Raw genomic sequence first — 24221 nt, 5'->3', positions numbered from 1 at the left:
AGAGTATGCAAAAGAAACAATGCAATGCATGAAACGTAATATTAATCTCCCCGTCCTGAATTCAGACAAAGCGCTGTGGAAGGTGCACGTCTACAATGGTTATTGAGTGCTCACCCAGCTGCGCAATTTTCCCCCGTGCACCCAACCAAGTCGGGAAAAGGTCATGCAGGGCTTTGAATAGTTTGCTCAATTACCGCCGACACAACATACACACACCCCTCCACCCAGACGTGGGCAATACCAGTTGAAGAACCAAACCACAGCAAAAGTTTATAATATAAATAGATTCATTTTTTATTTATAAAAGTTGTTTTACACAAAATATATCTGTTAAAATTGAATATTTACATTTTAGGAGAAGAAGTGCATACATTAATTAAGGTCTCTTCACCACCTATTTAAAAATAACAACACACCTACATCCTGTCACAGGTTGAAGCCTTGATATTGTTGTCCAGTCACACAACTCACACAAGCAGACTCACTGCCTCTCTGGCAGCAGGTTCAAAAAACAAACAAAAAAACACTGTTATGAAAAGTGGCAGTGGCATTGTTTGCTTGACTCAATGTACAAAAATAGGTCTTCATGATAAACAGCTCATTGTATGGTACCATTTTGATAAAAGGGGAAACTTGTACAACAAAATTGTCTGTTGACGCATCATCTTTGTTGTGTCTTCCAGCAGACGTGGCAGCTGAGGTGGGCAGTCCTGCTCTGATGAAACTCTCATCATTCAAGTCCTCTGCAGAGTCTGCTGCTGTGTCACGTATTAATTGCACTTATTCAACCAAAACATCACCAGCCCCTTATGTCCACGCCTCATCGTGACCCTGTTTCATGCAACATGAGGCTACCGCTCCCTAGTGCACACACACACTCTCTCTCTCTCTTTCTCACTTGCTTTGCTTCTGCAGAAACAGCCCGGGTGAGGGAGGGAGGGAGGCAACAGATCACTTCCAAGCACAGAGGGCAACACTGATCTGACGCCTTCAGCAAGTCTTTGTCAGTAGATGAAGTAGCTTTTACGCGTAGTAGCTTCTGTGTGATTTGGATGCTGTCCGCCTCAGTACCTGTCGAACCAGGTGGTAAAGTCCAACAGTTCTTGCTCCTCAGAGCTCAGAGGTTCATAACCACCTTCATCTGATGAGTAAGTGGAGTGAGGCGACTCCGGGTCGGCGGAGTAGCTATTGGAAAGTGTCGGCGAAGGCAAACCGCACTGGAAAGCAGCCGACACTGCGTCGTGCTCGTCTAAAAGTTGCTGTAAAGCCCTGATGTACTCCACCGCAGACCGCAGTGTCTCCACCTTGCTCATCTTCTTGTTGGCGGCGCCGTTTGGCACATGCTGACGCAGCGTTTGGAAACCCATGTTGACTTGCTTAACACGGTTCCGCTCTCTCTCATTCCGCCGGGCCACAGCCACTGGCTGCTGCTGGGGGATGGAGTAGCCCAGTCCGTTGAAGCTCAGTCTCCGCTTGCAGCGAAGGAGTTCTGGTGAGCTGGAGCGCTGTCTCTTCAGCACCTTGGTTTTGCTTTGGAAGCCGGCTTCCGTGGCGGTGTTTGAGTGAACAACGGGGACGCTGCAATCCTCAGCTGGCGCGTGCAGGCTGATGGTGGCGTGTCTTTCAGTAAGTCCAAAGGTGAATGCAGTCTGTGTGGTGGTGATGGTTGTAGTTTCCATCTTGTTGACAGTTGTTTAGGAAGGATGGATGCAAAGGATTTTTTGCAGCCTCAGTGGGAGAGGAAGAAAAGTAGGAAGCGTTGGCAGTGTACAGCTCTCGTGTCCTTCGCGTGGGGACCGTGTGGCTAACTCTAGTCCAAGTCACTCTTGACTGCTTACTCCACGAGCCGATCTGACCCAAACTTTGGCAGCACTCCTCTTTTTCAACACGCGCCCCCAACACACACCCCACCCATCCCTTTTTTGGGAGACGCACGCTTCGTCGCGAGGCCCCGCCCCCGCTGTGTGATTCTTCTGCACGCCGACTCCCCCGGGCCAGGCGCGTGGCTCCGGGAGCTCAATAAACAATCCCGAGCTTTCACTGCGCCGGGAGCACGCGCTGGGCTCATTTACATTCCAATGTCTCTAACTTGAAGGCCCATTGGTCGATTCAAACGGCCAGCAACCGTGCGCAAAGAAAGAAAGGAGAAAAAAGACAGCGAAAGAAGAAGAAGAAAAAAAGAGGAGAGAATAAAAAAGTGAATGGTTTGCTTCATTGAAATGCCTTTTGAATTTGACAATGTACCCCTGGCAAGTCTTCAAATTATCATTCTTCCCCCTCGGCCATCTTTCTCCTCCAGCTCTTTACAATCACAAATACCAAGGACGCTCTCTGCTGTATCCAGGCTACAGCTTTACAGAGCCAAATAAACCGCAAGCGTGTCTCTAAGCACAATAATTGGCATTTATAAAGCTCGTGCGGGGACGCGATTTATTTAAAAGTAAACATCATGTTTTATGACGCTTAGACGTAAAGTGGTGCTCACTTTTCGAACAAATGATCCGCAGGTTCAGTTTAATAACACTTGTGTAACAAGTTCTTTACTATAATTGTTCATTTCAGAACACGTCTATAACTCTTACGTGACTGCCAAGGCTTATCTAGATTTTGCATTTTAACGTAGGCTACGTAACCTGGTACATTCAGCCGTGGTCGGCTGAAGCGTTTCAGCACCACGTCCGACTGGACAGTTAAACACAACCGCACCAACAGCCTTTTTATAAACTGGTGCTTTCCCCCAAAACAAGTCCCTTCCGTTGTGGTTAAATTTACTTAAAGTTGTGTTTTGTATCGTCAAAAAACCTTCAAAGGACATTTTTTTTGATTTTGGAAAAGTCACCTCACCAAAAGTGAAACCTCATCAGCGGAGGGGCAGACAGGCTTTAAGGACACGTTTAAGACCGTGCCTCACTTAAGATGTGACACGTCTGCCCTCTGGTGGCTAAACATGGCGACTACCTCCTTTAGCTCAACAAGGGGCTTCCCTGACAGTTGCAGATTGAAAGTTTTCTTCCGGACAGAGATTGCTCTGAACTGTATCCAGCCCACAAGCAAAACAAAGAAGCTGTATCACCTTTAATTTCCACAACTCAATTCTTAAACCACGAGAAAAAAAAATATACATATATATAAAAATACAGGCGCAATGAGAATGTAATTTCCTTTTCGGGCATTTGAGTAAAAGTAAAAAAATTTAAAAAAAGGAAGAGGAGAGTAGAAGGTGAAAGAAGGCGAAGAGGGGAGGAAGTGAAAGAAGAGGGGAGGTGGTAAAAGGAAGTGGGGAGAAGGGGAAAGACGAGATGAGGAGGGAGGGGAGGAGGTGAAAGAAAGAGCAGAGGGGGCAAAGAAGAGAGAAGGAAGTGAAAAAAAAAATGGAACTGGGCATTTCAGATTTTTGTCGCACAATTTCATGTTACTACTAAATCCTGTTTAATACAACATTTGATCCCCATTGCACCTGTGTCAAACTCACAGTACATACACAACTTGTCCTTCTTTATATTTAATTGCAGAGGCACTGCTTGTCAACAGGCAAGGCAGGCAACTGCTTGGGGTCCCAGAACCTTTAGGGGGCCCCAAGCAGCAGCCGAAAATGTATACATTTTGCAATGACATTATCAAACTTCCCTAAGAGGGCCCCATTTAACAGAACTCGTTCTTATTGCCCTGCTGAATGCTGGTTGGAGAGCCCCCCCCAAACGATTTTTGATTATAGTGCCCCTAACACAATTACCACTGATTAAGTATACTTACTTATAAGATGTCCATGTATATTTAACTTCTTGTCTTTGGCTGTTTTGGATTTTCCCAATATGATTGATGAGGATCTTACTCCACAGTGCAGTAATGACGACCTGCCCTGGCTGGTGTGTTTTTGTTGTTCTTGTCACAGCTATGGTGTAGCTTGGGAATCCCCACTTTCAATTTGTTAGATTTCCTTTTACTCTGTCGTTCTCATCTGCCTGATATCCTATTTCTTACCAGCAGAGGGCAGCGACAGAGTAAAAAAAAGACCTTTGTTGTAACCATTTCAGCTCATTATACTCTGAACTAATACATACAATAAGTTTTGGCTCAACTCTGGAAATCATATTGTCAAAAGCTGAAGCTCATGACTTGTGAATTTCCAAACAGTATTAAGGATTATGCTGTTATGTTCAGTTGTTTGAGCTTGCAGTATTGGATTAGCATTTTAGATACTGTTCAGTGCAGTCAAGGCATCTGGGGTGAAAAAGTCCAGAGCAGGACAAATGTGTTTTCATAAAAGATTATAAGGACAACAACACCTCAATAAAAAAGATGGTAATAAGATGATATAATACATCTCAAATAGATTTAGCAGAGTATATATGTGTCATGTAGTGTTGTTAAATCTTTTATGTGGATATAATGTAGATAGATAACAAGAAAATATTGTACCTGTTCAAACTGCCATGACAAAACATCTTAATATAGATTAGTTAAAACTCACAAGTAAAAATAAAACACAAGTACATAAACAAAGTAACTGAAGCTGCTGCCTGCCAGTGTCTAATTCAAAGGTAGGGGTGTGGCTGTTCATGAGAACAGGTGGCCGACTTACTCACTGAAACTCTGTCATCACATGCTAGATTATATGAGTTGTTTGTTTTTTTCTCATCAAAGGCTTGAGCCAACAAAATGTGTGTCTTTCTTTAAGTGAGAGTCACAAAGAAAAAATTACAGAGATCAAAAAAATAAATGAATAAATAAAAGGATGGGGAATCCAAAAATGTTCAAGAATCCCCTGTAAAATCCCCTTTTTAAAACATGAAAAGTTTAACCTTTGAACTTTGCAGGCAAGCAGATGGATTTTTTTCCCTCCTTTGGATATCTTATGCAGGCCACTTTAGGGTCACACTATTCAATGTAGCCTTTTGGACTTACAGACAAACTGGCACTGAAAATATTGCCTTGAATATATGTTTGGAAATAGGATATGAACCTCCAGTGTGGTTTTTCAATAACCACAATACATTCTTCCTCAGTGGTGGGGCCAGTGTTTAATGCAGAGCAACTTCCAATGAGCCGGAAAAAGGAAGCGATCCATTAGAGTGTGTTGTGTTGCGCTTCCCTTTTCCTAAGATATGTAAACTGGGTTGAGATATTTGCTTAAAATAGTGGCAGGCTATTGCATTGGCATTATGATTCTCAGTTCTTCATTAACACAGTCTGTGGTGGAAAAATGGTCAGAAGACAGAAATGCTCCCCCTTGACACCGTTAACATAAGTATTACAGGTGAACTTCAGCATGCACACAGTTGCAGCACAGAGTATATGACCTTTTGTACTATTATTGTGGGTAAAAGGTTGGATAATAGGGGGGAAGGGAAGACAAAAAAACATATTTCACATTTGTGTTATCCTTTGCAGAGGAGTTAGAATCCATTGATAGCAGAAAAAAAGTGAAGCTTCTAAAGGAGAAAACTTTTTTTTTGCCTAAAAGCTAAACTTTTATGTATGTCATAGAGTCGAGGGTATCCCCACACTAACTTTCACTTACTGATCACAAAAAGCCTGTCTCATTTAGACACATGGCAATAGCACCTGGATCCTAACTCTGAAAGTCCCACAAATACACGTCAATACACTGCACATTTGTTGCAAACTAAAGTACCTCTTATGGTATGTGTTAATGTGGCTGAATTCACAGGAACTGGGTGGTTTTATGGGACACTATTTTAGTCAGCACATTTGTAAACAAACAAACAAACAAACAAACAAAAAACATCATTACAGAACAGGTGGAGTTCCTTTTGTATCAGCTAAAGGCCCCGAAGCTAACCCACTAGTATCATCTGAATAGAAAAAAAAAGTATTCAGTGTTGATCTTTTCACACACTCACTCAGCATATGTGCCATTCAAGGCAGCTCAGCCTTCTAACAGTCGAATACAGTGTTGACTAGGCTGTTGAGAGCAATGTGGGCCTGAGTCTCTTCTGTAAGGACACTTGGACACGTAGACAGGAGGGGCTGAGGGTCGGAGGATGGTGTTCAAAGAAGATTACCCACTTCACCGCTGAGCCACGGCTGCTCCCAAATATAGTTTCAGGTTTATGATCCCAAAGTGGCATATGCTTTGGGTCACTTGTTTACTTGGCAAGTGATTCAAAGGACTTTCATGGGCACTTAAATCTTAAGTATTTGGTGCCTGTTGTTTGTGAAGAAAAAAAAAATGCAGCCTCACATTTTTTTTGTATGCGCCAATATAAGTCTGATGCATCCATTTTAAAGGCTACTGCATGCAAAGACATCACTGGACGTCACTGGATCCTTCTCATGATAAATTTAGAATCATTAAATATGTGGCAGCAACAATAGCCATGAATGAGTTGGTCTAAAGTGGTTCAACTGGTTGACAAAAACAATACATGAGCTGTACAGTAGTCTACACCAGGCTTTAAATTACTCAAAGGCCTAGTTTCGTCAGATCTTAACAGGTGCATGGGAAACGATATATTATCATAATGCCGTCGACTCCCAGTAAACAGACCATCAGTGACGTAACTCAGGAAGTGAATGATGAAACGCAAAATATGCGATGATGCAACCAAATCTAAGGTGCAACCGCCGGGTATCGCCGGGACTTCCACTTTCTCTAATTTATCAGAGACAGAGAAATTCCAGTTGACAAACAGACGAGCTCTGCTTCCGGTCTGCAGAGGGTGTCTTCGATATATTCATCGTGCGCGAACGGGTCCGTTTTATATGTCATGTACTGTATGTCATGCTCTGTGAGAGGCGGTGACGTGTTGATCGTTCACGAATCAAACTCACCCCCCCCCTTCGTACTTCGGGAAATGCCACACAGAGCTGCACCCTCCCACCGGGAGGAGACTGTGACCTCACATGATGTCACGGGTGTGCTTGAGGTACAATTGCAGCCTGACAGCTTCTGAGCCTTCAGATCAACAGCTCTGCAGAGACATGCAAAGGTAGGGAAGCGCGCATCCGCATCTTATTCTCGTCCTTCCTCATTTAGCACAATATGACGAGTGTTTGTGTTGTCAGGAGTGGAGTACTGAAAGTGTGAACGATTTAGTTCCTTGTGAAACTTTGTTTATTTATGTACTAAAATGATTTCATATTAAGTTATGAATGTGTCTCGTAAAGTGTGCCAGTAGCCTGCAAACTGTTTTGCATGACCGTGTTAAGGATTGTAATGACTAAAATGCTGCTTGGAGACCAGCTTTTCTTTCTCTTTTTTTTTTTTTGGCAGAAGTCTATAATAGAAGAAAAATATGTTTGCTGTGTTTGTGCGGTTAAAGTGCTTGCCTCTACTTCCTCTCTCCTACCATGAGATATTTCATGAAAGAACACTGATCTCGTGTTTCCTCTCAGCCATCCCAAGCCTCAGTTTGCCAGCTGGCTCATCCAGCAGGTGGAGACGAACCAGTACGCAGGCCTGCGCTATGTGGGTCAGAACAAGTTCAGAGTCCCCTGGAAGCACAACTCCAGGAAGGACTGCAATGATGAGGACAGTAAAATATTCCGGGTGGGTACAGTTATTTTATCTGATACTGTGAGATTAGACGAAGTGTTGTGCTGCTATGGGTATAACAGCATGCCAACATCAGTGGTTGCACTTCCACTTTGATACAGTCAAAGTGGAGGCAAAGTAGCAATACCACAGGGTAAACTGAGTGTTTCAGGTTTAATATGAAATGTATTCAAACTGTTACCATTCAGTTTAAGAGTGATCACAGATTTATGGCCTGCCTTTTGATTGCATAGTTTCCTTTTAAGGGTGGTTGCAGTAAGAATGTGGAGCCTGTCATGTCATTACGTTTAGTAATGACATGACAGGCTCCCCGCTCCCCCCCCCCCCCCATCGTAACGTCTGCTGCTATTTAAATGCAGTGAAGTTATTTCCATCTGAAATGAAGAGAAGTTTAATTCAAGAGTCTCTGATAAATGAAAAGTTCAATGCAAGCTAACACAGGGAGTCATCCCATTTTAATCTGTATTTGTATTTTTGGTAGGCTTGGGCAGTCGCCAGTGGGAAAATCAACGAATTCCCCAACGACAAGGCCAGGTGGAAAACCAACTTCCGGTGCGCTCTGAACAACCTCTCTGTGCGCTTCAAGATGGTCAAAGATAACTCCAAGAACTCTGATGACCCTCATAAAATCTACGAGATTATCAACACTGAGTGTAAGACAATGGCCAATCTTAGCCAAGCTTTTAACTTTGGAACAATGTTTAGTTTGAAAGGCATTTCATGTGGGTCTGTTTTTTGTTTTTGGCAGACAACTATGCAAGCTTGCTGGCACAGGACTCCCAGGAGGATTTGGACATGTCTGTGGATATCCAGAGTTCTCCTATACAGTGCTTGCCATCAGGAAATGAGGTGCCCAATTGCACATCACAACAGTTCTTCTCTGTAATGTTTTCTCTTCTAGAATCCATATTAAATCCCAAACTTGCTTTTGTATTTTCTTGCCTAATCAGCTTAATCTACTGAACAGTTTGGTGGCCTTGGATCTTGGGAACCATCGATCAGGTACAGAGTCTCATGTAGTCTCATGAAACACTGCATAATGTGACATCAGTTTAATTTATCCTCTCCACCTGTTTGTGATTTTAAATGGGTAATAATTGTGGTTAGTTGTAGTTTAGTCTCATTGCCTCTTTCTTGTCTCGAACAGAGGATCAACCCTGGGTGGAGGGCTATGGCCAGCCAAATCTAGCTGTGGCTGAAAGCTATCCTGTAGTGGCTGAAAACGTCCCTCAGTATATACCAGATCAGCTGTCTTACTATGAGGGTATGTATAGACAAATGAGATCAAAATATTAATAAAAAATGTAATGCTCCTCTGGGAAAGGAAAAAAAGTGTCTTTTGTATGTTATCACTTTTTTTTCTCTTACAGTTAATGTTCCATCGGCCCTCAGCTCTCCTGTTCAGCCGACCATTTACGACCTTGAGATCTCCATCCACTACAGGAAGAAAGAGATGCTAAAGACGAGATTGAACCATGCCCGTCTGCAGCTCCACTACCATAATGAGGCCCCTGAGTTCAATGCCTATCATCTCTGCTTTCCCTCCACCGAGGGTCTACTGGACCAAAAACAGGTGCATGAGAACACCTGTGATCAATTGTGATACTGAATTAAAGGAAAATTGATTTTAAACACTACAAAACTCTGCTCAAGGTAACAATTCTGTGAATAGTTTTAAATAAAAAAGTATATATAAACAGAATACAAAAAAGAAAAGGAAAAAACAAAATCTGGTAAAATCCGTAGAAATCCAGTGGTAGGAAAAAGGATGTCAGGTCTGACATTCAAAGGCAGGATGGTTCCCAAACTGCTCAAAGTTACCAAATATTCTTGATATTACATAAATTGTTTCAACAGCCAAAACATGTCTTAGTACCCCTTGAAAAGTCAATCTGGCATCATTTATGTTCAGTGTAATTTTTTTTGTAACCAAACAGTTCCAGGGACTTTTTTTTAAGAGAAGTTATCCACAAGGGTCTTCCCTGAGAAAAAACACCCCACGTGGGATTTGAACCTACTCTAATGCAGGAGCTAAAAAGGTTATTTTAAACGGAGGACTAGGAACTTAAAATAGATAGTTCCTACGGTGTGGAATCAAAAAAAGGGGGAGGGTTCCAACAGTTCCTAGAACTTTGAAAAAGTTCCTGGGGTCTGAAAACACCTTTATATTTATATATATATATATATATATATATATATATATATATATATTTATTTTTTGGGTATTTGTTTCTTTTTTGGAGAGATCTGACAGTGGATACATTTGGAGATCAGGGAGAGAGAGTGAGTGGAGAATGAAGTGCAGGACAGGGCCACAGGTTGGACTCAAACCCGGGCCCCCGGCTCGTTGGACTTTAGCCTCTGTACATGGGGAGCACGCACCAACTGGTGTCTCACGGAAACACCTTTTGATACCTTTAAACAATTAAATGTAAAGTCATTTAAATCATGTTAAATCAACATTTTCTAGCAGTCAATCTGTCCTTTGCCAGCAAACTATCGCTTTTCTCGCCGTATTTTGCGGATCAGAAGAATAATGTAAAACCATTGGCATGAAACTGCTTTGCAACACCAACATGCTAAGAACAATCACGTTACAGATATGCGCATGATATTTAAACACATCACACTCTCCGGCTTTGAAGGAGAGCTGAAAGAAATTTGGGATTTTCAATTTTCACAAAGAGCTTTGATCAGCTCGGATACAGAGAACGGAATTTATGTTACTGCAAGTGAGACTCAACCGTTTGAGCTGCTTTTCAATATGAAATCCATCACCGGTAGTTTACACATTACCTTCTCACTTTTGGGCTTCCTGTGGCTCCTTCCACCTTTGCATGCGATCCCTCTGGCCCTCTCTGGGTTGTAGTAAGTCTAGAAGTAGGAAGGTCACTGACTGAAGTAGAGACTAAATAGACCAAAAACAATTCACTACAACATAAACAAAAAACTGCTAGAAAATGCTGAGAATCACAATTAACAGGTAAAGTTAGTCTTTATATGTATATACATTGTAAAACTCCCCATGCTAGATGTAACAGTTTATTTTTTACATAATCATTTTGCTTATCACTTTTCTCTTTATGCTAGATTGAATACACCAACCGCATCCTGAACAGCATCCAGAAAGGTCTCCTCCTGGAGATACAGGAGACTGGTATCTATGCATACAGACAGGATAGGTGCCATGTGTTTGCCAGCACCAGTGACCCCAGTGTGGCTCACCCAGACCCCAGGAAACTTTCCCAGAACACCAAAGTGGAGCTCCTCAGCTTTGAGAAATATGTGCATGGTATGATGAGTAATGGGGAAAAAAAAATTATTGCATTTCATTTAAAGCCAAGATGACGTCAGCATTGTGAAATGAGCAAGTCCACCTTAAATCGGTTTCAGAATTGACGCAGTTTAAAGAGAACGGTGGCAGCTCTCCTGAATACACCATCAACATGTGCTTCGGAGAGAAGTTCCCAGATGGAAAACCTCTGGAGAAGAAGCTCATCGTAGTAAAGGTTACATTTTTTTGTTCTAGTTTTCTTATTTGTGAGCTTCCCTTCGAAGACGCACTCAGTATTTGTTTTCACTTCCTGAAGCTTTTCAAGTGTTGTGAAATGTCTCCGTTTGCTCCTTATAGGTGGTCCCCCTGATATGTCGATACTTTCACGAGATGGCCCAGATGGAGGGCGCTTCGTCTCTTCACAGCGCCAACGTTAGCCTCCAAATCTCGCACAACAGCCTCCTGGATCTCATTCACAACGTCTTCGGTATACCAACAGCTGAAGAGCCAGCACAGGCGATCACTCCTTTTCTCCCTACGATCTGAAGGTTTCATCTCTTATTCACCGCCAACAGAGTCTACTCCTACTACATTACAGGACCACACCATGCAGCAGCCTACGATTCATATGATTGAATCGAACTGCTAACTTGTTTTATGTGTCATAGTCTTATTATTGAATTGGGTATTTAATCATTTGCCAGTATTTATCATGTCACTCCATCTACCTGCTTCCCATTCTTTACTGTTGTCATTCTCATATCAGCACAAAACTGACAGTTTTATCACTACAGCAGCAGAAATACACATTTAGCTTGTGACTGTTACATTACATAAAATGACGAGTGTAAATGTCAAATCCTCTCCCAAGTGGTTTAAAATGGCTTTTGTTTCATAGCCCCAGTGTCTCTGTTGAACTGTGTTCCACTTTCCTACATTCTGTTCCTCTTGCACTTTTGTTGCTGCTGAAAACACAAGATCTGGCTGTTAAGATGTTACATTTATTGTTGAATCAAGTCCCAGTTCTTTACATCTGTGATGAAATGTGTGACTTGTAAATGCTGAGATCTTTTAATAAATCCTTTTACAAAAAGAGGCCGGGGCTTTCTTATGACTGTTTCAAGTCTAACCTTTTACTTTGAAAAGTTAACTTTCTTAAACATCTCCTGGTGTTGAGGTTGAACCATGAAAAATTCTTGAAAACCGAAGACAAGGATAGGTTTCATTTATTTATTTTTATTAAAATAAAATCCCTGAAATTTAGCCACAATAACCAAGAAGAGTCTCTGAACAGTGTTTAAGCTGAAAATGAAGACATATGCAGTGAATAGCACTTTGGCCTTTAAACCCTTAAAACTGGATTTCATGAGCATTAATGGGGAAGAAAGTAATCCAAAAACTGTAATGGATATCACCAAGAGTAAGTTTCAGGTTAAACATGCAACACATTCATGAACAGTCTACAGAAATCCCATGTGTTACGGTCTCTTTGAAAGAATCCTTCACAAGTATGAAATTCTGTAGATGAAATTTGCTGAATACTTATCAAACACTGAATATGAAAACAGAAAGCTGCTGTAGTTTAAATGGATCATGGACACGAGAGCACCAGGTTTGAAAGTGACTAAAATCTGGACATGAACCGTTCCTCAAGATAAGAGGATGTGCAACGAAATCACTGAGACCTGAAGTCTGCGGTAAACTAAAATCTAAACACTCCATCAGAGCATGGTGGTCTCCATTGTTTGAAAACAGAATGCCCGTTAATACAAATGACATCTCACTCCCTCAGAGAAATGATGCCTCTTTATATTCATATTATTTTGATGCGTTTGGCAAAAACAAACAAAAAAATCTTGTTCTTTAAAACTTGTTTCTTACATTTCAGTCATGGGTCAAAAAAAAAGAGCTAAACTATTAAGAACTTAAGAGGAAATAGAGTCATTTAAGAAAAGTGATTCAGTGAGTCATTACACACAGTTCAGCTGCAGCATGTTGGACTACGTTTGGCTCATTAGACATGGACATGAGAAATGTAGGAGACCAATCACAGAGGCTTTCAATTACATAACATACATCTATCCTACAAGAGCTACCATTTATATATCAGCCAATCGCATCAGGCAACACAAGTAAGAGAACTATAAGAGAGGATATCAAATCTAGTATTTACAACCAATTCTAAAATTGTTCCTGTATTACTCAGATTCATTATCTACAAAATTGCATAAGTGTTTTTTCTTTATGTTACAAGTGTCTCTAATATGCATACTCTGCATATTTTTACACAACGTCCCAACCAATGAAATGAGTTTTGCCACTGACAAATACCCCCTCCCTCCCACAAAACAGAAACACTCACAGAAAACCACCTGTGGAGAAAGCTACCTGATACATGACTCAGTGGGAGAGTCTCTGGGATTTGCCTCTTTAAGGCAAAACCTCCAGGTGTCCTTCTGGTTTTTTATAAGCTGCACTACACAAAAAAACCAAAAAACATCAGTTCTCAGCAGGGACAGTCCCATCTTGAGACACCAACAGGTGCCGTTCAAGGATTCAACAAAAATAACTTGTCCTCAAGATTTAACGGAGGTGAAAATCTTAACATTCAGAAAGTTTTCCATCAACTGTTTCAGGTGGAAAAACCTACCTACATAAACGAATAAGTGTTGTCCATGTGTGGCTGTCCTGCTTGTAGTTCAAACGTTCTCTTTCAGGGGCTTTTCGTGAGCTCAGTCTGAGGTGCCCTCCCTGTTGTCCTCGCCTTTGTGTTTTCTGGCATGTTTGTATTTGTCCACATACGCCTTGACCAGATTTCCCACTTTCACTGGGTTGATCTCTCCGCTCTTGCTGTGGCACACCTGATGACCAGGACACAAAGTGATCACTAATCATTTCTCAAAAAACACACACAAAAAAGGGAAGAGATCTGAAAAACTGATCTAAAAAAAATGAACAATTTTAGAAAGATTTTGAGAATGATAACAGAATCTATTGCACACCTTCTGGACGGCTTTGCGCAGTATATCTTTGTATTCCTCCTTGTTGATGTCTCTCCTCTGGTAGAAAGGTTTAATGGCTAGCTTCACCTCCTCTATAGCTCGCTCCTGCATGTGAAGCTTCTTCAGGTAGTGCTGTTGGTAGATTTAAATAAAAACACTTTTGAAAAAGATGAGGTTGTACAAAATGTGTTGATCACCAACGATCAAATCAAACTTTTGCATAGCTCCAATTCATCTCGTGACACGTTCCCAAAAGCAGGCAGAAGACTTATTCATGGCTATATTACAAAGACTCAAAGTGAATCCAACACAATCACAGCACTAAGCAACATTGACCAAAAGTTACAATGGAGTTTAAAAGGCAGAAATCCCGGGCAGGACCAGACTGATGATGAACAGCCATCTGTCACAGCTGCTCCGGATGATGACGTGATACTCATTGATTCCAAACATCCCAAAGCGACGTTTACCTTGTCTTTGTTCAACGTATCCCCTTCCTCTGACTCCACTTGTCCAGCGGTTGGTAAACCCTCTGGTTTTGCGCCATCAGATCTTGAGGAGCGACCGAGTGCGCCACCAGCACTCTTTCTGGAGGAGCCACTCGCAGTTCCAGTGACATCCTTAAAAAAAATAAAAAATAAATCAAAGAAGTGTATAAAATGGACAACTCTAAAAGAATCCACTAGGAATAAAAAAAGATACATTTTTGTCATAACTCTTTTATGTTCTGAAGTCGTTTTGCAACATCTACAGACTTCAATATTATATAACTCTCAACAATAAGATAAGGAATCATCTATGAAAATATGCTGAAACTAAATGTGGAGTCAACAACTTTCATTTCCCCAGAAGGGCTTTTAGTTTCGATTCACCAGAAAATGCTTCAGTATCAGTTTCAGACAGCACCAGTCTGAGTTTGGTTTTTAGAGGCACACTGCCACCCTCTGGCCTTTTTGTGTAATGACACTTTAGACATACTTATTATGATTGTGGAAATACAAAGGTTACATAGGTGAGGACAGACGCTCTCCTACCTGACTGGTTGATTGTGATGTCGAGGAAGGTCTGCGAAGTCCTTCCTGCTTCAGCCTCAGTTTATAAAGAGCCAGTTCTGTGGGAAAAGATTTTTTTATTTTATTTAATTGAGACAGATGCATAACACGGAGTTATCAAGAGGAGCAAAGTGTGGAGAAAACAAAGTAGCAGCACTTACTGCTTGACGATTTCTCGGGCTGCGGCCCCTCAGGCTCCTGTATATTCCACGTAACCCTCTTCACATTAGTCTTTGATTTAGCTCCGACTAGAGACGACACCTGCTCGCCTTCACTCTTTCCCCCCTCCGTGTCCTTCTCCTGTTTGATAGTTGCACTACTTCCCTCGGTGGGCGCCGACTTGACATAGTCCAGGTTGTCTAGCATCACATCCACGTTAAATTCATCGTCTGAGTCGGAGGGTGGCGGGACGTGCTGCTTCGCGGACAGCGTGGACTCCACAGTGTTGGGTTGATCAGCAGAAGCCTCCGGGTGAGCCTGAGGGACTGAAGCCTGAGGGCTGTCAGCTTTCACAGGTGTGCTGAGTGAAGAAAACGAGCTGACAGAGGGTAAGGCGCATGATTCTGGGGAGCCTGGCTCAGATTTAATTATCGGCATTTCACATCTCTCAGTTTTCACCAGTTCGTCTTTGTTCCCTTCCTCATGTGTTCCTTCCCAAACAAGGGTGTCAGTTACTTCTTCTTTAATTGGTTTAATAAAAGGAGAATCTTCAAACATATCTTCACACGGTTGTTTTTCTGTCTTAATTTCTTTTCCAGCTTTAAACGCTTTAAACATTTCTGCTGTTGTAGCCTGGCTGTCCGTCCTGAGGTCTCTGTCCTGCTTCTTCACTTTCGAGACAGCGGTGCAGAGAGAAGTGTCCTCTTTAACCTCAGGGGCAACTTTCTCCTCCTTCACATCCTTCTCCTTTTTCTGTAACGGTTTTGTGTCTTTAGAGGATGAAGCATAGGACCCAGAAGTTTTCTGCGAACTCTTGGATGACGAGACTTTGCCTTGTCTTCTCTCTCTGGAGCTGGACCGAGACCTTCGTCTCCGCTTGTCCTTCGACCTCGACTCTTCCTCGTCTTTAGAGGAGAGGGACGACTTTTGAGGTCGAGTGTGGTCTTTCCTCCGTTCCTTGGATCTGGATCTCGACCGCGACTTTGACCGCGATTTCGAACGAGAACGGCCGCGTTTACGCTCCTTTGATCTCGATCTGGACCGTGATCTTGAGATTGACTTGGAGCGAGCGCGTCTCTTGTCTTTGGGCGGTCCTCTTTTCTCAGATTCTCTCTCTCTGCCATCAGTCCTCGTATTGCTTATTTCTTTATGTTTTTTTCTCCTCGACTGTTCTCTGTTACTAGAGCTGGAGCCGGACCTAAAATCAGAGATGACAGAAAAAAAAAGCCTTTTTAAAAAGGAAGAGACGTTTGGAATCAAAGTGTTTATCATCAAGCAGAGGGTTAGATATGACACCAGGGAAATTGGAATCAAGAATCGCATATTTACCTGGATCGCCTCCTGTCTTTTGATCGTGACCGAGACCGTTGTCTCTTCGTGCGAGACCTGTCAGGGGAGTTGGACTGAGAGCTTTCTGAGGTTGAGCGTGCCCTCCTCTTCTCTCTGGACCTGGATCGCCTGCAAATCCTGTCCTTGTTCTTCTCCTTCTCCCTCTCCCTATGCTGGCCTCCTCTCCCGCCTCTCTCTGCGTCTGAACTGCTGGAGTGCCGCTCCTTTGATGCGTGAGGGGTTTTCTTTTTGGATGGGGACTGTGAATCCGTTTTGACTTCTGCCTTTATTTTCTTCTTGATGGGAGCGGAGCTGGGTGCAGGTGAATTGTTCTCAGAGTTGGGGGCTGCTGCATCGAGTGACCTTCCCACACTCCCTTGGTTCACTTCTGCAGTCCCACTCTCGGTCTTTATATGACCATGGATGTGATGAACAGGTGGCGTGTTGCCCGCGGTCTCTGAACTTGTACTGTTTACTCTATGTCCAGACATTTCTGCCTCCTTCGCATCATCTAAGCCAGGCTCTTTCTTACAAGAAATGTCAGGAAATGTAGTTAGTGTTTCAGGCTTTGCGTCTGATTCTTGTTCCGTCTTTACGAATACCTCTGAGCATCTGATCTCCTGTGATGTGTTTTCCTGAGCTCTGGATCCCCTTGGTTCTTCCGGAGACACCTCAACCTCCTCCGTTTCAATTTTCACACAAACCTGCTTTTCCTCCACTAAAGTCTTCCTGTTTCCTAAACGAGAAGCTTTCGCCTCACGTGAGGCGTTCTGGGAACGCTCAGCTTCATCGTCAGAGCTGCTCGACTCCGACAGCGTGGGATTAAAGGGATCATAGATGGTATTACTGTCTTGTTCCTTTTTGACCTGGGTTCGTGATGCGAGGAGCATCTGTTTATCCCTGTGCAGCTGTTTCTTTCTCACTTCGTCTTCCTTTCCCCCCCGACAACGTTCCTGCATGCTGCCTCCACCAGAGGAAGAAGAAGAAGATGATGACGGCATGCTCAGCCGCCTTGACTGCCAGGAGTTCCCGCTGGAGTTAATGCGGAAACTCACGGATGATGAGGCTGCTGAAGATGAAGAATAACGCGACTGGCTGGAAGGAAACCCGGCGGAGGAGGAGGAGGAAGAAGAGGAGAAAGAGTTTGAGAAGGCAGGTGACGAGGCCGCTCCGTCAGGTCTCTGCCTACCTTCAGCTCGGCCCTTCTGCTGGTCTACACTTTGCTGCCTTCCCTTGTCCCCAGCCAGCCTGTTCATGCCCGTATCTGGCATGCCATAAACATTACTGCTGGGAGTCAAGTTACTCGTGCTTTCCCGACTACTACTACTTTTATCACTGCTGGCATCTGGACTAGTTCCATAATGTGTGACATCACTGCTCTCCTTTTTTATTTTTGGTATCCGAGGAAGAACGGAGACATCTACCCACATGGGCTTTATAGGTGTTTTTTTAGGCTGGGTGTTCTTGGAGCTGGAGGAGGAAGAAAAGAGGGTGGAGTCAATGACTCCATTTGCTTCCTGGTGACCAGGAGAATGGGTGGGTCTGACTGGTCGAAGTGGCTGCAAACTGGGATGACCTCGGGGTGGTAAATCAGAATGGGGAGAGGGTTGGATGCGGCTAGCTGAGGCGGGCACGTGGTGGGGTAAGCGTGAGGAGCTCTGGGAGAAAAGTCTGCCTGTGGAGCTATGTGAAGATCCTGGGAGGTCTCCGATGTTGTGGAGGGGGGGACACGCGTCTCCCTGGTTGGGGGACATCACTGGGTTGACGTGGGGACTGGCATCACCTGAGCTGCTGCAACCTGGCTTTAATGCAGACGGTAACACTGCAACACACACACATTTAAAATATTAGTAGAACAACAATGTTATTCTTTAAAGTTGATCTTCGTACTACAAGTGTTTCCGGAGCGTTTTGACCTCTCACTCTCCATGCATCTTGGTAGTTCGAGAAGAAGTGCAAGAAAGCCCTACGCTGCCGCAACCACACTTGAATCGAATCTCATTGGTCAAACAATGCGCACTTACTCGGCTTTGCAGCTTTAAGGGAACCATCTCGATTAATAACGACATCAGAGCTGTCCATCAGGAGCATGCTCTGTCCTGTGAGAATGCTGCCCAGCAGGTCAGGCACAGGCGCGGCCTCCACGACCCCTCCTGATTGGGGGACTTCCATAGCCCTCCTGGGATAGCAAAGCAAACGTTTGATGAGATAAATAACGTTTCTTGAGTATGTTGAGATCTAAATACGACTGTATTTCCTGGGCCCATTTATGTCGTCATCTAGCTGTTCATGCCGCAGTAAAGGTTTGGTCCCGTTAGGTAAGCAGAATCAAAAAGGCGTATGGTAGGTTTGACGTGGAAAAGAGCTCATCCTACATGAAAGGAATGCGACGCTTTACCGGGAAAGGTTTCCAGTGACTGGTCGAGCAACAGGCTGGTGAGATCGAAGAGCGGAGCGGGAGATCCCTCGTCTCTTGGCCTCCAACAGCGAGGTCACATGGGCGTGCCGATCGTCCTCCTCACTGGTCGAAGCAATACCATAAGACACAACTTAGTTATTAATTAACACTGTCAATGCAAAATAAACCTCATCCACACATGAACCTTGACTTAAATTGAGTATTTAAATTGAGTGAACTACAGGACATATTCAAACGCTTAAATTGGTACTGATTGTTTGACCACCAAAAACTAAACATCCATGTGTGTTGCATACTGTGCCAAGGAGTCAGGATGATAATTCCCTCTACTCTTATCAACCATTACAAATATCAGAAAGTCCAATGAATAAATCATAGTTTGTAAAATGGTCTTCTTACCGATCCGACAACGGATCCAGGTCAAATGGATCTCCGTAGATCGAGAGCGATGCAGCGCCTATGTCGGCGCGCATGTTGCTGAGTGTGTGCTCAGACGGACGGTACACTGTAGGCAGCGAAGAGCTTTTCTTGTCCTTCACGATTCCCAGATTATTAGCAATACGACTTCGAGCACTGGCGGACTTTTTCAACACCTGACAGTAGAAAAAAAAAAAGTTGCGTTTCATTTGCGAACATTTAGTGTTACAAAAGTTTCAAAACCATCATCTTATAAATTGTACGTTTGATGTTGAACATGAACTCACCAGCTTTTTTCTGGATTTAGTCCTCCTCACTCTCCGTTTCCTCCTCTTGACTCCTGCACTTCCTGTTTTACCCTTAGCGGAAGACGTCTTCTTGGTCTTTCTGCGCCTAACTGTTCAGTTGAGCAGAAATTCTCACATGAACTCATTTGACTTCAAGGCTTCTGTGATTACACTAACCCATGCTACAAACTCTTCTTGTTCACGTGTTTGTGTGCTCACCGGTCTTGCGCCTGCGTGTGGACGGGATGCGCGGTGCGAAGTTCCTTATATAAACAGACGTATTGAGCCCGGCCACCACAGCATTTATAGTTTCATCGAGCCAAGTAGACTGCATCATATATGTGGGAGCCAGCTAGTGAGAGAAAATCATTACTCCAATGGCTGCTGTGAAAACATTGTCTCAAATCCAATCACTACTCCCAATCACATTCATTGATCCAAACACTTCAATCAAGAATCAAATAAAAAAAAGACAAACACATGCCTGTCTGTGCAGTCAGTCAGTTTAAACTCATCACAAAACTCAGTATCAATCTGACAGAGTTAATTATTAGTTCATTAAACAATTACAATAAAAACTTTCTACAAATTTGAGTCTGGCGCATATGCTGATAAAGTGAGTTTGATAGTCAGCCAAGACTGAAGCATCACGCCTCATGCCAAACCTGCGATGTGCGTGCCTGCGTGATGCGATGTCGGTTGACATTAGCTCGGACTCTCTCACTCTGCTGTGTCCGCGCGATAGCTCTGGTTGGACCCGGAGCGCGGGACTGGGAGCGACTGGTGGTAGGAACGGCGGAAGATGGGAGACTCTCGGTATCACTGAATTCTTCCGCTGAGCCCCCTGCGTCAAGAAGATTTAAAAAAAAAAAAACAAAAAAAAAACTTCAACTTAAACAATTCTTTAATGTCTTTCATTTATTCTTCATACGAAGTCGAATCACTTTAAAGGCTTACGTGAGTGGCGGTTGTTGGCTACACACTCAGGACAGAACCATTCCTCTACCGGAACCGAGTCAAGAGGAGGCGTGAGACACTCCATGTGATACCTATGACACAAACAGACATAAAATCTCTCTGATAATACACATCACAGCTTTTCAGACTGACTTTAACGCTAATAAATAGGCTGTCTAGTTGAGTAATATGTGAATCTATCTCACCCGGAATCACAGCCGTCACAAAGCAAGAGGCGGTCTTCTCGGTCGCTGCTCCCACAAACCTCACAGTTGGTCTGCTCCAGGTCCACATCTATGGTTTCCTCCTGACCTTCCTTCACAGGCTTTTGCACTGTAATCTTATTGTAGCCGTCAACACAAAAACAACATAAGACAGAGGTCATAAACATCACTTCTTCATATAGCGTACACTGAAGTGATAAGTGTGCCAGATGTTGTGCTACCAAAGAGTGAAAACCCTTACCACTTTCTTCACTTTGCCTCCAAAACATTTTCTTAGGTAGATGTTGTTGAAGGCAATACGGTCTACAGGACAAGAGTTTGCATTCTAAAAAGGTGAAACAGAAAAAAAAATTAGAATTTCAATGCATAGAACACACTGATAATGATTTCTTTTTTAAAGTATAAGGGGCTGATAGCAGTGTGTGTTTTCTGAACATGAAGTCACCTTGGCCCACTCAAGGAGGCAGTCGAGACAGAAGTAATGCTCACAGTCCTCTGGTGTGGCAACAGGCTGGCTGCTGAAGGAGTTAAGGCAGATGGGACACTTGTCTGCGTCCTCATCGGAGCTCATCTCTGCCAGGTCTGCAGCAGTTCCCCCGAAAGCTCCACCCTCTGCCTTGGCATTTTCCTCCTCTTCGTCATCTGATATTGGTAGGTAGAAATATGTTTATGTTCTATGTAAACTACAATAGTAGAACATGTTAAAGTAATACAAAGTCAATCATTTTTTAAAAATATTGTCACACCAGTGTTTGCCACACATAGAAGATACCTGGACATTTCCGACCTGTTTTCATTCAATTTTTCATTTATTTATAAAGTTGCTGTGTGCGAGAGAGAGAGATCGGAGAGAGAAGGACAGCGGGGGAGAGAGAGAGTGCAGGCACGCCCAATCACAGATCCACGCAACATATTAAAAGTCTTGTTTAAACAAAACTCTCCTCTCGATTACTGCGGAGAGATAAGATGTAGCTAAACCAAGAGAGCAGACTCACATCAGCTTGAGCGAGAAAGAGAGATTTGTTGCATAAACTAAATTAATTTAGACTGGAAAACATTTGCTGTAAATACAAATGTAATATTAAAATATACCCCAAGATGAGAGTAGAAAAACAAAAGTCAATACTCTGCACATTGAGTCGCTCTTACCCTCTTCCTCTTCATCCTCCTCCTCCTCTTCATCATCCTCTCCATCGAGATTACCCTCCTCGACTTCCTCTCCACTGTCAGATTCTCCCTCGTCAGACTCCGCTTCATTGTCCTCTGAGTCATCTGGGAGGTACAACAAAGGCAAAATAGACACAATGCATGATGTGTTAATGCTTTCAAGAGAAATTCCAGGTCAACTTCTTAAGAAAACATGTTATGGCCTAGAAAAACATTACAATATGCAACAATATTATCACTCTACCTGAGATGACCCACAAAGCAGCCCTTTTTCCTTTGTTGTGGGATGTACTGCGGTTGATCAGCTCATCTTGGCTGTCATCTTCATCCATGGCTGACCATCAGAGCAACAGCTGAATTCTTCTTCTGACAGATTTTCTCTCACATGAGCCTGAGAAGATAGACTACAAAAGCAGATAGCAATGAAAACACGTGGTCTGAGTATTACAAGCTTGACTTTATGAAGTCAAATTACAAATCAAGGAGTGTTATTAGCTTGATAAAACGGCGTATTGACAATTTTAAAGCAAATTTACTTACGTGTTCATCAACCAACTTTAAGGAATTGCAAGTCCTTGAGCAGGAAGCATGGGCTCTTGGTCTATTGGATGTAGCAACAGTCAAACGTCAAAATAAGAAATGCAATGTCCCTCTGCTCCCCACGAATAGAAAGTTGCTCAATGAAACGACTTTCTAGTATTATTCATTTGCTGACAGACATGAAGGAGTAACTTAGCGTTGACATTGGCGTGCAAGTCTGCAGCTGCCTGCAGACGATGCTACATTTGTAAACAAAGAAACAAAGTCGAGAGCGTAATGCACCCACCATGTTTTGCATACAATATACTTGTCGCATTCATGGAGAAGAGAAAGCATGGATAAATACGCACTGACAACCACCCAGGACAAGCATGTCACGCTCTTCTTACTGAACAAATGGCGCTAGCTAGCAGTGATAGCTTCACGAGAGCGTGCTAGCTAACACCAGAATAGCAACATTTAGCGAACGTCCGCTACAGGCTCGTCTGTAGCCTCACAAACACTCAAGTGTGGGGAGCAAATGATTCAAAACTAATAAAATATCATAACTACAAATCTCCTGTTTGAGATTGAGTGTCAAAATCAACCAATTACACATACCTCTATTAAGTAATACGAGGTACTGGTAAGTAAGAGTGATATGAAGTCTCCACAGTTGAGTGACACCACCGGCTGCCTGTCCACGGAAATGGCCGAATGCGCCCGAACAGTCACGATTTTTTAAAGAGACAGCGCTCTCTTTAGAAGACAAAGTTCACACAGAGTTTACTATTTAGTACTTGATCGACCTCGTTCGTGGATTTAACAAATCCAGCTAGACATCGAATAAAACTCGAAACAAGTACGTTCAGCTGAAAATCACAACAACCATTATTTAAAAATAACAAAAATACTTTAATATTAATATTTTTCAAGGAAACAAAACAGATTACATGAGTTAGAATACAAAATGAATAGTAAATGCAAGACAAAACAAAGAAGGAAAATACATAAATGTGAGCCAAAAAATGCAACAATAAGGATATCAAGCTCATAATGACGATAACTTATGGGCTATATCACCTTTAAAACCGTGCGTTTATAAATTGTTTAGATCGTTTTAAAAATCTGGTATGCTATTTAAGCAGAACGAAAAATGAGAAATTATTATACAGCCTAAACCTATGTTTAGGTAGGATTAATGTTAATATTTAGGTAAAATACTAATCAACCCCATTAAGCCTCTTACGAGCTATACATTACAGTGCAAGACATTACAGACAAGCCTCGAGCAGTGACGGTCCAGCAGTCTAGACTGACTGTCGCCCCCCTGTGGTAGTCTTCGTTTCATAAAATCAGCCGTTACATAATACATTGTAATCCAGATTTGCTACTTTTATGTCATGGGGTTATGTGTATCCTGGCTTTAAGTGAACCAGACAGGGCTTTGGCTGTCAACATTTTTTCAAGGGAACTACAATGATGACCCAATTAAACTAAAAAAGGGTTTGTTAAAATCCCAGAGAAAGAGAGGGAACACCATGTTCTAAAAGGAGGAGGAGGGGGGGGGGGGATAACATCTTTGAACTTGTATTATGTGATGTTGACATTTAATGGTGGTGTCATTGAAATTTCAATAGTATGCTACCTTCAAATTGCTTTGATGTAAAGTGGTAACAAACTCTCATTCCTTGAATAATTGAGTGATCTTCATCATCCTCCTCCTCCTCCTCCTCCTCCTCGTAGTCGTCATCAGATCAGACTGTCATGCTGCATCCTTGGTACGTGCACAGCCACACTCCGCTCATGGCAACACTGTACACAAGTAAGCCGAGTTCAACCACTTTACACTGTAGGGGTAGGGGCGTCCTTTGTCAAACCACATATTGACTCGAC

The 24221-nt window shown here is 42.8% G+C and overlaps 3 protein-coding genes across 4 annotated transcripts; 1 reads left to right on the top strand and 2 right to left on the bottom strand.

The window, feature by feature from the left end:
- Nucleotides 1–312: 312 nt before the first annotated feature.
- On the bottom strand, nucleotides 313–2413 carry ascl1b (achaete-scute family bHLH transcription factor 1b). The gene has a single exon (XM_079346581.1). It carries the CDS (start codon nucleotides 1677–1679, stop codon nucleotides 1065–1067), a length of 615 nt encoding a protein of 204 aa, XP_079202707.1. The 5' UTR covers nucleotides 1680–2413; the 3' UTR covers nucleotides 313–1064.
- A 4436-nt stretch (nucleotides 2414–6849) lies between these two features.
- On the top strand, nucleotides 6850–11889 carry irf7 (interferon regulatory factor 7). Its single transcript, XM_079346992.1, has 10 exons — nucleotides 6850–6953; nucleotides 7360–7513; nucleotides 8001–8172; nucleotides 8268–8368; nucleotides 8470–8521; nucleotides 8667–8783; nucleotides 8890–9092; nucleotides 10610–10811; nucleotides 10913–11028; nucleotides 11151–11889. Exons 1-10 carry the CDS (start codon nucleotides 6868–6870, stop codon nucleotides 11337–11339), a joined length of 1392 nt encoding a protein of 463 aa, XP_079203118.1. The 5' UTR covers nucleotides 6850–6867; the 3' UTR covers nucleotides 11340–11889.
- Nucleotides 11890–12581: 692 nt separating this feature from the next.
- Nucleotides 12582–23062, bottom strand: phrf1 (PHD and ring finger domains 1). Of its 2 annotated transcripts, none has more exons than XM_079347002.1 (20): nucleotides 22947–23062; nucleotides 22347–22407; nucleotides 22051–22210; nucleotides 21789–21911; nucleotides 21085–21281; nucleotides 20881–20964; nucleotides 20622–20755; nucleotides 20416–20507; nucleotides 20124–20302; nucleotides 19678–19810; nucleotides 19459–19568; nucleotides 19154–19347; nucleotides 18734–18856; nucleotides 18360–18514; nucleotides 16336–18157; nucleotides 15009–16204; nucleotides 14830–14906; nucleotides 14266–14415; nucleotides 13796–13927; nucleotides 12582–13654 (listed from the first exon to the last, which is right to left on the bottom strand). In XM_079347002.1, the coding sequence occupies exons 3-20, from the start codon at nucleotides 22136–22138 to the stop codon at nucleotides 13526–13528; spliced, it is 5118 nt and encodes a 1705-aa protein (XP_079203128.1). In that variant the 5' UTR covers nucleotides 22139–22210; nucleotides 22347–22407; nucleotides 22947–23062; the 3' UTR covers nucleotides 12582–13525. The 2 variants fall into 2 exon arrangements, with proteins under 2 accessions (XP_079203128.1, XP_079203129.1); XM_079347003.1 differs by having other exon boundaries at nucleotides 20139–20302.
- Nucleotides 23063–24221: the final 1159 nt, after the last annotated feature.

This window comes from Symphodus melops (assembly GCF_947650265.1).
Source record: "Symphodus melops genome assembly, chromosome: 6".
In the NCBI taxonomy this organism is placed as follows: Eukaryota; Metazoa; Chordata; class Actinopteri; order Labriformes; family Labridae; genus Symphodus; species Symphodus melops.
Note: the sequence above shows the minus strand (reverse complement) of the source record. Positions and strands in the feature narration are given on the sequence as shown.